We start from the raw sequence: 16,664 nt of genomic DNA on the forward strand, positions 1-16,664 counted from the left end.
CATAGCAGCTAAGTTTATGTTAATAAAAGGAAACTGAACATCTGAGCTATTTGTATAGTTGTTATTTTTTGTTGTTGTGTAATTTGGTTGTAGAATGTGGTTGTCACAAAAAGATTAAAGGGATAGTTCACCCAAAAATGAAAATTCTCGAATTATTTGGTGTCGTATGGATGAACTTTATGCTGAGTGTCTGTGATTTTTGGACCTTCAAAAGAGAAATCTCCATTCACTTGCATTTTACTTTCACATTTTTCTTTTTTCTTCAAATGTTTTCTGGTGAAAGAAAATAGTACACACCTGGGATATCATGAGGGTGAGTAAATAATGAGAGAATTAACATTTTTGGGTGAACTATCCCTTTAAGTACTCAAGACTAGAGGTCGACCGATATTGGTTTTTTCAGGCCGATGCCGATCTTTTGAAATCCGGGTCGGCCGATGGCCGATTAATGCTGCCGATTTATTTTGGTCGATATCTGGCCGATATGTGCTTATTTTTAACCTCTTATTTGAACCTTTTATTTGAAAGATAAAATGTAACACAAATAATTACTTAAGATAGACAATTTCTCAACAAATACATTTATTGAACACTTGACCAATCTGCACTTGTACACTTAAATTAAAAATGTATAATGTAAAAACATATTGTTTAAATAATGTATAACAAATATATTAAATAAACAAAGCAGGTGTTACGAACTGCTCCGAGACACGAAGGTTGAGATCCAAATGCAGCTTTAATTAAGGGGCAATCCAGACACGTAATCCAATATTCAGAGCATCCAAGAGAAGCACAGGCATAACTAGGGATGGGTATCGTTAAGGTTTTAATGGTATTAATATCTTACCGATACTGCTTATCGATCCGGTACTTTAACGGTATTCTTAACGGTTCTTTTTGTTATATATATATATATATTTTATATTTGTGTATATATATATATATATATATATATATATATATATATATATATATATATATATATATATATATATATTCAGGAAGGTCTACTAACATTACTGTTCAGGTGTGGTCTAAAAAGAAATCTAATAAAGTAATCAATTGTAAAATAACATTGCATAGTTTATCATAGATAGATTAATGCTTATTAATGCAGAAGTTATTCATTCAAGAGCTGTAAGTGATTTTCTCTTTGCCTTTTGTTGTTTGATTCGCAGTAATGGCTCAATCGTCACATGTTTAATAGACAGCTTCCCCTTTAAGACCGAGTTCAGATCTAATAGTCTCCTGATGCAGCATATTTTCTCCCCAACTATTTCCATAACTACGTCCATTTAAGACATAAACTGTGTTTACGTGAATCTCCAAGCCGGTCGTTTTGACATATTTTTGTGTATAGTTGATCGTTTAGATGCGCACATGAAACCCAAAGTAGCCTATACTTTGCTTGTCTTGTTGCGGTGTGTTTCGGAGCGCGCCGCCTTGGGAACGGTATCTCTTGCGCTCTTTTTATTATTAAACGCGTCCCGCAATTTAGCAACAGTAGCTAGACTGCATTTTACAACAATCACCGATCGTGCTGATTCTGACGTTAAGTTTGAGTTTTAGGGAGAAATGTCAGTGCACCGCTGTGAAGGGAAGGAAGTTGTGCTAGACATAATGCGGCTTATGTATAAATATTCTTTTTATAATCTTTGGATGGCGAAATCTAAATTAAAATCAGACTAATATCACAGATCTAAACCAGGCTATGTCTGAATGTTTAGTTCTGTCACTCGTTAAGCAGGGCTCGTGTTGTGCTCGCTGTGGCACCGCGTGAGCGAGTTCTCTCTCTCTCTCTCTCTCACTGCGAATAGCTAAATTGCATCACAGACAAATGGTTTCATATTATTATAAATAGAAATGGCTGGCGAGATAAAATAACTTTCTCTTTATAGCAATAAAGAATGTATTTTGTTAATTTCTCCAGTACCGACAGCAGAACCGATAACATCCGAGCTTACCAAAGCCAGTCCTTCACTAGCCTATACTGCGTTGGTATATTTTTATTACTTATTTATCTGCATTGAGTGACAACCCTCTCAAATATAAGACACACAAACAGAACAAATAAAAGTCTCAGATTCACTGTCTGTAATTGCAAAATTCTTGCTTACTTATTGTGACATGATAGCAACCCTTCTGCTGTGATAATGCAACTTCAACTACGCTATCAATATCCAAAGTAGCCGAACGTCATGTCAACTATCGCGTTTGTCACGTTTTTTCTTGAAGTTGGCAGTAACATATCAAAAGTTTTTAATTAAATCTAAAGAAGTTATAAAAATTTTACCCTTACTGTTTTCTCCAAGGAACTTAGCTCCTTCCTTAGGCGCTGGCTGAGGTCTGCTCACTCTGCTGGAAAATGACTCTAGGGGCAGCGTGCGTCGAACACATGTTCCACAACAACACTAGGCTGCCCACAGATGCACCTGCCTAATAATCGGCTTGATATGCGTGGATATTGGCCGATGCCGATTATGTAAAAAATGCAAAAAATCGGCCGGCCGATTAATCAGTCGACCTCTACTCAAGACGGGAAGTGAGAGCTATGTTACGCTGCAATGTGTATGTGGCCAGTGAGTCCTTCACAGAGTACTGAGATGAATAGAGAAATCCTCAAACAGGTCCATAATGGGAAACAATGCTGCTTACTATAACCTGGCAGACATGACAAACATAAACTCGAGCTTGAGAGAAGTAAACAAGCTATGACGTCAAAAGACCTCACCTTGTCCCCTCGCTTTACTGTCCTGGTAGTCAGCTTGCTAATGGCCTTCTTGGCAGCATCTCCCAGTCGTCGCTATAGTAACAAAAGAAGAGAGGAAAGTAATTTTAGATTTGCAGCTTGATTTAGTGAAACAGGAAATTAAAATGACTAAACAAATTTGTGAAATAACAGACTCTGAATAACAGAAAATTACAATTCAGATTTTGACAAATAAGGTACAGAGTAATGAGGCAGAGGAGAACGCATTAGCAATATTAATTGCGTTTCAACTAGGGCTAAAGAAACATATCAGGAGTGTTTAGAGCAAATGAGACAGAGCCCATAAAAGGACTAAAAGAGAGGGCCTTAAATAAAAGTGCAGTATGTGATGTGCAGTTTATTGTCAGTGTGTGTTTGAGTTTGTTGTGTTTATGAGTGTGTGTTCTGAGACGTCCCTGGTCTTTACTGTGCTATTTTATTAATAAATAAACATAGAAGTGATTTACCGCTAAAAAAAGCCAAATTTGAATTAGCTAAAGTGTTTGCATTGCTATTGAACGGTTTATTTGGAAGGGCCTCAAAATGTTCTCACACATATAATAAAACCTCTAATAACTGACATGTTAGGGCGATCTTCAATAGTAAAAATTTTCATAAATTGGCCAAATAATGTCTTAATTAAAATCTAAAAATGCCAAAGGGTGTCTGCACGAGGTTAGAGTTTGTCTGTAGTCATTATAATCAGCTTAATTAAAGAACAATAGAAGTCAATGAGAGGTATAGTCTATGCATGTATCAGTGTTAGTGTGTGTTTGCAATTACATTTAGGTAAAGAGTCCATCAAAACATTAAAGAATTAGTTTATTCAATTCATTTATTAGTTAAATACTCACTTTTTTTTTCTACCCTCACTGTATAAAATGTCCATTGTAGATTGTATATTGTAATCAGTACATGTCGTCTTGTATTTATTGGAACTGTGTCTACTATTGCATGTAGTTTAGATTTCAAATGTTATCCAGTAAATTCCAGTATCTCAAATGTACTTGTGAATAAAACAGATTACAATTTTACTAACCTTTAACAGCTACATGCTGGCAGCTATTAAAACCGCCTGATGATTAAAGCACTTTAAAGGCAGTAGTCAATTCAAGAGTATGGCTAAAGTGAGAGGGCCGAAACATCAATACTACAGTGGGGAAATGATGTCTATGTGTCTGTGTGTGCTTGAGTGTGTGGAACCAGAAGCTGAAGAGATAGAGCTCCATCACACATTCATACACACTGCCTCCTGCTTTAAGGTTTCACGAGCTGGAAACCAAGTCTTTGAAGCAAGGTTATGATGCAAGCTTAAAGGCTGTAAGTATGTGTGTGTGTGTGTGTGCGTGTGTGTGTGTGTGTGTGTGTGTGTGTGTGTGTGTGTGTGTGTGTTTAAGGAAACTGCAGAGGAAGTTGAAGGTGGAAGTGTCAGGCTTGGGTGTGTTAATGATGTGATGTGTGTGTGTTGTGTAAGACCTGACTGCGGTCCCGTGCGCTGGTGTCTCTGATCTTCTGGATGAAGTAAAAGATGAGCCAAGCAGAGGAGATAATCATCAGCACAATGAAGGAGATTGAGACAAACACCAAAGAGCCACGGTTGATGTTCTTGGGTGGCCCTCGTGACCCCACCATTACTGACACTAGCACAGTCTGGTTCTTCTCCAGGAAGCCCAGAATTTCCTTTCCAAAGGTTTCAGTGATCATAACCGCCACTGTGTCACCGGTGCCTTTGGAGAGAGGGCTTATATCAGAAACAGTATACACTCATGCATAAGTACTCAAACTTCTATAGCTACTTTAATAAATGCAGATACATTTATATGGATTCATTTGACAGACACTTTTATCCACAGCAATTTACAGTGCAATCAAGGCGTACAGTTTCAGTTTGTTCTCTTGGAATCAAACCCATAAACTTAGGGTTGCTGGTGCCATGCTCTACCAGTTGAGCTGCAGGAACCCTAAATCCAAATAATCCCATTTTCCTAGAAAGAGAAATCAGATCCTCAATTTACTCCAGAAGCACCTGAATTCCCCTTTAAATCTGTGTTAATATGCCTGTATTGAGAGATTATCAAAACATAACATACACTAATCTTGTCCAAATCAGTTTAATGCTCCCGGTTTGACCTAATAAACATTCACACACGTGACACAGAATGCATTGCAACCCAAAATGAGGACAAGTAAACACTTATTCTACCCACCACACATACACACAGTCATTCAAAGGATTCACACTGCCCTGGTAAAGCGATCTGGGAGTTAGGACATGCCACAGACACTGATATAATACAAGCCCTTAGGCTTTGCAATAATCAGGCTAGAGATGTACTGATGGAAAACTATTGCAGACTTGACTTGCCAGTGATCTAATCTCACCATATTTTGCAATAGAGATGCCCTACATGAAAGAAAACAAATGCTACTCTGAAAACTATTACCAAACCATTTGTTTGGTCAGAATACATTTAAAGTAGGGATGTGCACGGAATACATTTGTTATATTCAGATCACCGAGAGGGTTCACAAAAGATTATTTGGTTATTCCCAAGTGGGAGTCGGGATGTTTGTTCAAATGAGCAAAAATCATTGGCTTACAATCTGGAATCATGAGTAAAGCCCAAAGTATAATTTGGTTAGACACGAATGCAAGGCTTCTGCGTACAGCACGCATGACACAAATTTTGTCATCAGCAAAGTGCTCAAGCTCTTAATACGTGCAGCACAGATTTTCTAACTGTGTGTACTTTGAGCATGCAGTATGTGCATGCACCTGGAATTATTTGCACTAATTACTGGGTCCACAAGGTGGCAACACTTACAATTAAGATGTGGTTAAATCCAGCAACCCTTGTTAACCCCAATGAAGACATGTGTGCCGAAACACTTTGGTTTTACTTAAATACATGTTCTGCCTAACAAGAATTGCTGGATTTATCCACTTCATTAACTCACAATTAAGCTGTTGCTTTCTCAAAAAAGTGCAAGATGATGTAATCGCTGGTAAACAACAGGAGACGAAGATGGAAACAACAACAGGGGATGCTCACATCCAGAGAGCGTGTGTGAGGAGGTCAGAAGATCCCTGCATTTGAACACAGTCAAATGGAGTATACTTTGAAAGGTTGAGCATTTGTTTGTGATATAATGCCATGCCAGCTTCCGTGGCAATTTTCATGGCAAAAAAAATAGTTAAAAAACAACAAAAGGACAATGAAGACAGGTAAAAAGTTGTGATTCCCACAATGGCTAGATACCCAGCAGAAGTAGGTGGTCAAAAGTTTGGAATAATGTACAGATTTCACTGTTTTGGAAGGAAATTGGAACTTGAACTCACCAAAGTGGCATTCAACTGATCAAAAATGTATAGTCAGGACATTACTGATGTGAAAAACCGCAACATCACTATTTCAAAAAGTCATTTTTGATCAAATCTAGGCAGGCCTCATTTCCAGCAGCCATCACTCCAACAACTTATCCTTGCGTAATCATACTAAATTGCTAATTTGGTACTAGAAAATCACTTGTCATTATATCAAACACAGTTGAAAGCTATTTGGTTTGATAAATGAATCTTAACATTGTATTTGTGTTGCCACAGCATGCAATACACTGGCATGTCTTAAGGTCAATATTAGGTAAAGAAATGGCAAAAAAGAAACAGCTTTCTCTGGAAACTCATCAGTCAATAATTATTTTGAGGAATGAAGGCTATATAATGCTTGAAATTGCCTCAGTGGTGTACACCTTATGGGAAGAATTGCAAAGAAAAAGACACTTTTGAAACAAAAAAACTATAAGAAAATGTTAGAGTGGGCAAAAAATCAGAGACAATGACTTTTGTCGGATAAGCTAGACTGTAATGTGCGTGAGAAGTGCCCAACAAGACAGCCACATCTATGGCAAGTGCTACAGGAAGTGTGGGGGTGAAATGTCACCTGAGTATCTGGACAATGTGACATCTAGAATGCCAAGGATCTGCAAAGCTGTTATTGCTGCACATGGAGGATTTTTTGATGAGAACTCTATGTAGTTTAAGAAGTTCTGAATGTTTAATTAAAATGGTAATATACATTTTTCACATTGTTAATGTCCTGACTATACATTGGAGTGGTGGTGGTGGTGTAGTGGTCTAAAGCACATAACTGGTAATCTGTTAATCAGAAGGTTGCTGGTTTGATCCCCACAGTCACCACCATTGTGTCCTTGAGCAAGGCACTTAACTCCAGGTTGCTCCAGGGGGATTGTCCCTGTAATAAGTGCTCTGTAAGTCGCTTTGGATAAAAGCGTCTGCCAAATGCATAAATGTACAATGTGATCAGCTGAATGCCACTTTGGTGAATAAAAGTACCCATTTCATTCCATAAGAGCAAAATCTGTACATTATTCCAAAATGTTGTCCGCCAGTGTAGATATTAAAATTCTGTTCCTACAGGGCCAACCGTTTCATAAAAATCTTTGCATGGTTTGAGCACAGATAGAACAATGAATGAGACAATCAGATTGATCAACTCTCTGAAAAATATGAATATTCAGTAGTTACAGTTTATACAAAAGCCTAGATTTACTGTAGACTTCATACAACAGAGCATGTACAGTATTTTCCTGCAGGATAAGAATAAGCCCAATGGGTGAAAAGGCATGCGGTTTGATTTCCTTCAAAGATGCAGCATCTTGCAGCCAAATACAGAATGTCACTGCGGCACAAAGTGTGCGAAACGAGTTTGAATGTTGGAGAATGTCAGCGTGAATGTGACTGATATTGTGAGTGTATGACATCATGCTTGTGTTTATTCATGCGTCTACATAGGTTTCATTATACAGTCTGTGTAAATGCTGGTGTAATTTTGTTTTGATTTTAATAAATAGGCTATACATTGGTGTACATTAACATTTATGTGTGTGTCTGCAGATGTGAATGAGACGTGGCCATTTAGCATACTGCCTGGCTTAGAAGGCAGTTTGTCAGCAGTAAAGAAGATGGCCAGGGTAGGTCAGGGACAGTTTGCTCCAGCAGTGACTGATAGAGCAGCTCTACAAGGTCATTTTTCTCCATAAGCGGTGTGAAAACCAACAGATGTATTTCATTATGATATACTCACTTCCACAGACACATAAGTCTGTTAAACATACCAGTGTGTTGTCTCTTCTTATCAAGCTATAGTGGACTATAAAGCTAATACAAGAAGTTAGCTGGTCTTTGATCTGATTAGAGGTTGAGATAGCTAGAAGTAAATGTATGGATAATGACCTTCAGAATGTTCTTTACTGGTTAAAGATTTAGCGAGATATTATTATTGTACTTTATGAACTGAAGATGTGTGTGAAATCCATTTGAAAATGTTGCAGTTAAGCATTCTTTTTGTCAGAGAATCAGACTTTATAAACTTTATAACGAATCTGATGAATTACTTTTTGACGACATATCTTTCACAGTGCAGAGAATCTCTCAAAATCTATAGAATATGCGCAACACACAATCTCATCCACAAAAACCATCAACATGACAAATATAAGCAATACAGAGCTAAACGTTATATAATAACAAAGATTATAATTTGAAACACAGAAAAGTCAAAGTTTATTTGTTAAATGCGCAACACAGCATCATTACTTGTTGACAATTAAATGTATTGCTTTATTAGCCCACCACTGAAGAAGAAATTTAAAACAGAAAGTACATAAAAGAAGCAGTAATAACAAATAATGTGCAAATATTACATGTGAAACTTTGATTAAATAATATATGTTTAGTAAAAAAAGAAAAAGTATAGTTTAGTACAAGATGAGTCAGAACTATAATGAGTAGCTGTGTTAACTCTGCGTTAGTCTGATTAATCCTGTTAGAGCAAATACATCTAAAAGCACTAAAGATCTGAAAATCAGCCAAAGAATAAGATGAAAATGTAAATGATTCTTCCATCAACATTTAGAACTGCTGACCTCTCCGATTTAAAGGATGTGATTATCCTTACTTTACAATGGAGATGGAACTCTGGGGTTTATTCATTATTGGCTGTTCCTCACATAAAGGTTAAATCATGCAAATATTGATCTGTGTTAAAGGGGAAACTCTCTCAAAGGTGGTCTTAAGCCCAGCACATGCTGACACTGACAGTGAAGGTGATGAAATCCTTTTAACTAAAAAGAGAGAGCATGTGTGTGTTGGTATTATAAATTTTTGATGCACTATTTAAAAAATATCTGCCTCAGCAAATGCTAATCTCTTTAAAAAGTACATGATTTTTGTAGGCGCTAATGGTATTTCATAGACGCTTGGAGGATGGAAGTTCTTACAGTTTTTCTCAATTGCTTAAAAACTATAACCAGGCTTTTGAACTAAAATTTCAAAACCATAATGCCATTTATCAAAAAGCACACCCATTTCACTAAACTATAAACACTATTCCCTGTATTGACACATGAGTCAGAATTGTTGAACTGTCACTGCAAAACTCTACACACAAATCCCTTAATATTTCATTGCCTAGACCATGTGGTCATTTAGAAAGCACTAGCATTCAATATTGTTCACTCAAGTCAGCATAGTTTCAGCTCAATTAGCACACAATTACCCAGGTGAAAACACTAAGAGTCACAATTTAACACACATCAATCAGAACTTTCAAGATACATAAAAGTGCCAGAGTCAGTTCATTTGAGTTTTGGAACAATGGATCCACAAAGAAATGAAGGAAGAGGTCGAGGAGGGAGCGGAAGAGGACATGGTGAAGGAGGAGGAAGAGGACGTGGTGAAGGAGGAGGAAGAGGACGTGGTGAAGGAGGAGGAAGAAGACGTGGTGAAGGAGGAGGGAGAGGAGGAAGAAGAGGAAGAGGACGACGTGGTGAAGGACGAGGTAGACGAGGTGGAGGTGGTGGTGGTGGAGGAGGAGGAAGGGCAAGGAGACAAGCAGTCTCGGATGAAATTAGAGCCACTTTAGTTGATCATGTCCTGGTCCATGGCATGACTATGAGGGAGGCTGGGCAACGAGTACAGCCTAATTTGAGTCGCTTCACCGTCGCCTCCATCATCAGAACTTTCAGGGAGGAAAACAGGTAGGTGTACTTACAGTAAGACTGCTCTGTACAGTAACTTGTGCTGTACTCTGTGCTTTGACATCACATCTACTGTTGCACTATGTAATATGTACTACTGTACATATTGGGGGAGGAACATAATTGGCCATCGGGCTATTGTAAATGTCCCTGGTCAGCGCGGAGGGAATGTCACTATGTGCGCAGCCATCAGCCAACGAGGGGTACTCCACCACCATGCCATTTTAGGACCCTATAACACTATGCTCCTCCTTGCTTTCCTTGACGGTCTAAGAGAGCATATGTTCCAGTTGGACCACAGGGAACCAGCACAACCAGACCACCCTCACTACGTTGTTGTTTGGGATAACGTCAGCTTCCATCGCGCTGCTCTGGTTCGAGACTGGTTTACCAATAACCCGAGATTTTCAAACATCTTTCTGCCTGCATACTCTCCCTTTCAAACCCAATAGAAGAGTTTTTTCGGCATGGCGGTGGAAAGTGTATGATCGAGAACTTTATATGCGTGTTCACCTCCTCCAGGCCATGGAAGAAGCCTGCCTAGATGTATCAGTAGATGCGTGCCAGGGGTGGATCAGGCATGCAAGAGGATTTTACCCCCGCTGCCTGGCTAGGGCTAATATAGCCTGTGATGTGGATGAGATTCTCTGGCCTGACCCAGACCAAAGACAGGAGGCTGAGGCAGAATAATCTTCTTTTTTTCTTTTTTTTTTTTTGTGTTGTACTGTGTAGTACATGAATGAATAAAAATGTGCCAATGTATCCATTGGTTGTGTCTTTTGTTCATCATGTGAAAAGGTTTGTGAGGAGGGGAACCACAAGTAACATAACTTACCAGTTTTGGAAATGTTGTTTTGAATTTATTGCACCAGTGTGTTAGACTATGTTGTAGTGTGTGTTATTTTGAGGGCTTGTGTGTCCTGTCTGAGGGCAAAGTTTGGTTTTTCAGCAAGAGTGAATGGTTTTGAGTGTAGAGCTTCATTTTGACCTGAAAATAGGTTGTTTGGGAAACTGGGTGAGACGTTATGGATTTTTGTTTACTGTTTTGAGAATACGAGGCATAGTTTCAAGAAACTTGTTTAAGCAATCGAGAAAAACTGTAATATAATGAGTGGTACTGGCTAACCATAAAAATACCCTGTCTGAGACTGGCAAATCAGCAGACATCATGACCGATCTACATGACATGAAACTCTCACATCATGGGGGGAATCAAATTTTCAGCAAAATATAATATATAAATGAATTGTAATGTATTATTTACAGCCTGTGAATGCAGAGCTTAAAGAAAGACAACATGAAGGGTCAAGTCCATCTGAAGTTGTCCAACAATTGTAAAGTTGGTTCCTTGACCATTTTTAATTTTCCAAATGTTTTATTTTTTTTAATGACTACCTCTTTGTATTGGTATTGCAATACCACCAGTTTTTTATTTTACTTGGTTTAACCACAGTGGCCATCCTTGTGTCATGGCACACAACACATTTTGGTTATACAGATGTTTACGGAAACCTCAATATCTCAGCTCAGGATGGTCCTAGCTCCTAGGAAAAAAGCTGATCTCTAGAGCACATTACAAGGTACATGCACATATAAAACAATATGCACATTCTTGTTCCTTAGACTTAGAACTGAAGTCTTAATGTAACAATCAAGATCACTGAAACTTCCACTTTTAGGGTCAATATATAATGGGAAGCATTTGAGTCACAGTCCTACATTTATTTAGGGGGTACCTAGGTATGTATAGTGTGCATGCAGACTAATTCAGATTTGAGAATTCTCTTATTTATTTATTCATTTTTATGCTGGCAAGAGAGTGCATTTATTTAATTTTTTTACTTTTCCCTCACTTTCGGCTTAAATGTCTCTGTGGGGGACCAGAAATCTGGGGAAAAGCCTACTTAATTCATACATTTTGAGAAATGAACAGATGTAATATAAGCATTATAAATAATAAAAAAAAAAGAACAGTATTAACTGGCAAAAATGCATGTGATGGGGTTGGAGGAACAACTAAACAGGAATAAAAAAAAAGCCAGTTTGCAGAGACAAGAGGCTCAAATCCCCACCCCTGAAGATATGTTCCTCTTTTGCAACAGGAAGATTTAAGGGGTTACAAACATCTACATCAAAAGCGAGGAAGTAACTGAACTTCATGAACTGAACCTCAAGGACAGGTTCAAGTACTATCAGTTGCATCGCAAGAGTTTGAAGAACATGTAGTGATGAAATCTTTCACGCTGATCGTATGGAATACTGACTGTGTCGCTTGTGTCTATGATGACAAGTGATGGTAAGGATTGGTTGAGGACATCAGTGAAGAAACTGTGATGCTTTTGTAAAATTCGTCCTCCCACCTGGACCAAGAACATCATTCAAGATATCTACTGAGGACAAAGCTTGGCTTCCCATGAACAATATTCTCAGAAAATTGACACCTGCTGCCACCAGAGACTCCCACAACATTTCTGAAAGACTGCGTGAGGATAACTCACAACTTCTAATAAAACATGTAGCTTGAAATTGTGGTATGTTAATCATAAACTGTAAAATAATTACATAATTACATAATTGTAAAATAAAGTTTTTTCAATTTTGACATACATCAACAAAGGACAGAAAACTGCGCCCGCCAAGTGATTTCATGAGATCTTTAGGCTTATGTTTGTTGAGATAAGCGAATTCACACTTTTAAATGAAGCTTTTTCTCTACATCACTGGAAAAAAAAATTAGCATGACTCAAATGGTCAAAACAGTTGCTTGTAATTTTTCTGAAACAGAATTCGATATAAACAGGTGATAACTACATGACTATATATAATAATCTGTTCTACGTTTCTTGCTCACAAAACCATGTCTCAGTTTTGCTTGCATCTTTTGGGGTTGTAAACAAACCCACACATACACAAATACAAACCTCAAACTTCCCGTGGGTGTGCAAGACGCATGCATATACTGTGCAAAAGTCTTAGGCACATAAGACGTTTCACAAAAGCATTTTTCTAAAGATGGTTATTTATATTTTCAGCTTTAATGTGTCAATAGGAAATATACATGTTAGTCTCCAAAACATTACTTTGGAAGAACGGGGAGCCCTGCAACAGATGTCATGGACCCCACAAAGCCCCCCCAAAGAACATTGTGTCTGTCTGAGATAATAGAGAGAGAAGCAATTGAGACAGCCTAAATAGATAGAAGAACTGTGGTGAATTCTCCAAGAAGCTTGGAGCATAGTGTGTATATACAGTGGGTACGGAAAGTATTCAGACCCCCTTAAATTTTTCACTCTTTGTTATATTGCAGCCATTTGCTAAAATCATTTAAGTTCATTTTTTTTCCTCATTATTGTACACACAGCACCCCATATTGACAGAAAAACACAGAATTGTTGACATTTTAAACATTTATTAAAAAAAAGAAAAACTGAAATATCACATGGTCCTAAGTATTCAGACCCTTTGTTCAGTATTTAGTAGAAGCACCCTTTTGATCTAATACAGCCATGAGTCTTTTTGGGAAAGATGCAACAAGTGTTTCACATCTGGATTTGGGTATCCTCTGCCATTCCTCCTTGCAGATCCTCTCCAGTTCTGTCAGGTTGGATGGTAAACGTTGGTGGACAGCCATTTTCAGGTCTCTCCAGAGATGCTCAATTGGGTTAAGTCAGGGCTCTGGCTGGGCCATTCAAGAACAGTCACAGAGTTGTTGTGAAGCCACTCCTTCATTATTTTAGCGGTAATGCTTAGGGTCATTGTCTTGTTGGAAGGTGAACCTTCGGCCCAGTCTGAGGTCCAGAGCACTCTGGAGAAGGTTTTCGTCCAGGATATCACTGTACTTGGCCGCATTCATCTTTCCCTCGATTGCAACCAGTCGTCCTGTCCCTGCAGCTGAAAAACACCCCCACAGCATGATGCTGCCACCACCATGCTTCACTGTTGAGACTGTATTGGGCAGGTGATGAGCAGTGCCTGGTTTTCTCCACACATACCAAAAAGTTCTATCTTGGTCTCATCAGACCAGAGAATCTTATTTATCACCATCTTGGAGACCTTCAAGGGTTTTTTAGCAAACTCTATGCAGGCTTTCATGTGTCTTGCACTGAGGAGAGGCTTCCGTCGGGCCACTCTGCCATAAAGCCCCGACTGGTGGATGGCTGCAGTGATGGCTGACTTACTACAACTTTCTCCCATCTCCCGACTGCATCTCTGGAGCTCAGCCACAGTGATCTTTGGGTTCTTCTTTACCTCTCTCACCAAGGCTCTTCTCCCCCGATAGCGCAGTTTGGCCGGACGGCCAGCTCTAGGAAGGGTTCTGGTCATCCCAAACGTCTTCCATTTAAGGATTATGGAGGCCACTGTGCTCTTATGAACCTTAAGGACAGCAGAAATTTTTTTGTAACCTTGGCCAGATCTGTGCCTTGCCACAATTCTGTCTCTGAGCTCTTCAGGCAGTTCCTTTGACCTCATGATTCTCATTTGCTCTGACATGCACTGTGAGCTGTAAGGTCTTATATAGACAGGTGTGTGGCTTTCCTAATCAAGTCCAATCAGTATAAATCAAACACAGCTGGACTCAATTGAAGGTGTAGAACCATCTCAAGGATGATCAGAAGAAATGGACAACACCTGAGTTAAATATATGAGTGTCACAGCAAAGGGTCTGTATACTTAGGACCATGTGATATTTCAGTTTTTCTTTTTTAATAAATGTGCAAAAATGTCAACAATTCTGTGTTTTTCTGTCAATATGGGGTGCTGTGTGTACAATAATGAGGAAAAAAAAATGAACTTAAATGATTTTAGCAAATGGCTGCAATATAACAAAGAGTGGAAAATTTAAGGGGGTCTGAATACTTTCCGTACCCACTCTCTCTCTCTCTCTCTCTCTCTCTCTCTCTCTCTCTCTCTCTCTCTCTCTCTCTCTCTCTCTCTTTCTCTCTCTCTCTCTATATATATATACACTCACCTAAAGGATTATTAGGAACACCTGTTTAATTTCTCATTAATGCAATTATCTAATCAACCAATCACATGGCAGTTGCTTCAATGCATTTAGGGGTGTGGTCCTGGTCAAGACAATCTCCTGAACTCCAAACTGAATGTCAGAATGGGAAAGAAAGGTGATTTAAGCAATTTTGAGCTTGGCATGGTTGTTGGTGCCAGACGGGCCGATCTGAGCATTTCACAATCTGCTCAGTTACTGGGATTTTCACGCACAACCATTTCTAGGGTTTACAAAGAATGGTGTGAAAAGGGAAAAACATCCAGTATGCGGCAGTCCTGTGGGCAAAAATGCCTTGTTGATGCTAGAGGTCAGAGGAGAATGGGCCGACTGATTCAAGCTGATAGAAGAGCAACTTTGCCTGAAATAACCACTCGTTACAACCGAGGTATGCAGCAAAGCATTTGTGAAGCCACAACATGCACAACCTTGAGACGGATGGGCTACAACAGCAGAAGACCCCACCGGGTACCACTCATCTCCACTACAAATAGGAAAAAGAGGCTACAATTTGCAAGAGCTCACCAAAATTGGACAGTTGAAGACTGGAAAAATGTTGCCTGGTCTGATGAGTCTCGATTTCTGTTGAGACATTCAGATGGTAGAATCAGAATTTGGCGTAAACAGAATGAGAACATGGATCCATCATGTCTGAATACTTTCCGTACCCACTGTGTGTGTGTGTATATATAAATATATATATATATATATATATATATATATATATATATATATACTGTGCAGGCTGGTGGTGGTGGTGTAATGGTGTGGGGGATGTTTTCTTGGCACACTTTAGGCCCCTTAGTGCCAATTGGGCATCGTTTAAATAACACAGCCTACCTGAGCATTGTTTCTGACCATGTCCATCCCTTTATGGCCACCATGTACCCATCCTCTGATGGCTACTTCCAGCAGGATAATGCACCATGTCACAAAGCTCGAATCATTTCAAATTGGTTTCTTGAACATGACAATGAGTTCACTGTACTAAAATGGCCCCCACAGTCACCAGATCTCAACCCAATAGAGCATCTTTGGGATGTGGTGGAACGGGAGCTTCGTGCCCTGGATGTGCGTCCCACAAATCTCCATCAACTGCAAGATGCTATCCTATCAATATGGGCCAACATTTCTAAAGAATGCTTTCAGCACCTTGCTGAATCAATGCCACATAGAATTAAGGCAGTTCTGAAGGCAAAAGGGGGTCAAACACAGTATTACGGTAGTATGGTGTTCCTAATAATCCTTTAGGTGAGTGTGTATATATATATATATATATAGTAAATGGTCTGCACTTATATAGCACTTTTTTTTTTTAACCTTAGAGGTTACCAAAGCGCTTTACACTGTTTCCCAATCACCCATTCACACAAACACTCATACACCAATGGTGGCAGAGCTGCCATGCAAGGTGCTAGCCTGCCATTGGGAGCAAATTTCTACCATATATATATATTAGTGCTACACGATTAATCATATAGCAATCGCGATGTCAGTCTGTGCGATTATATGACACAAAATGCTGCGATTACATTAAATAAATAAGTGCATGTGTGGACGTGACAGCCCATTCTCTCTGAGAGCTGTTTGCCCATTTTCTACACTGCTAATAAAAAGATGACCAGTCAGTCTCAGTTTAGGGAATGGCATGTGTGGTCATTTCATGTGAGTTCAGTGTGGAAATCAGGTGAAGATGGACGCCGAGCAGACCGACACTGAACTGGTGGCCAGAAAAAATAACACAAAAAACACAGATCATAGCTTGGCGATATATCTTTATTTCATCCTTAATTCAAGTTCATATAATACGGGAGTGTGGCATGTAAATAAGCTCAAACTCCAAAACTG

The 16,664-nt window shown here is 39.0% G+C and overlaps 1 protein-coding gene across 3 annotated transcripts in view; it reads right to left on the reverse strand.

The window, feature by feature from the left end:
- rnf130 (ring finger protein 130) overlaps nucleotides 1–16,664 on the reverse strand; it is a 99,163-nt gene that overhangs the window by 35,271 nt on the left and 47,228 nt on the right. For all 3 annotated transcript variants that reach the window (XM_052089350.1, XM_052089348.1, XM_052089349.1), the window contains exons 4-5: nucleotides 4,229–4,479; nucleotides 2,735–2,806 (exon numbers count right to left, since the gene is read on the reverse strand). In XM_052089350.1, the coding sequence (XP_051945310.1) occupies nucleotides 2,735–2,806; nucleotides 4,229–4,479 (323 nt within the window). The remainder of the gene's footprint in view (nucleotides 1–2,734; nucleotides 2,807–4,228; nucleotides 4,480–16,664) is intronic.

The sequence above is a fragment of the Xyrauchen texanus genome, chromosome 23 (assembly GCF_025860055.1).
Source record: "Xyrauchen texanus isolate HMW12.3.18 chromosome 23, RBS_HiC_50CHRs, whole genome shotgun sequence".
In the NCBI taxonomy this organism is placed as follows: Eukaryota; Metazoa; Chordata; class Actinopteri; order Cypriniformes; family Catostomidae; genus Xyrauchen; species Xyrauchen texanus.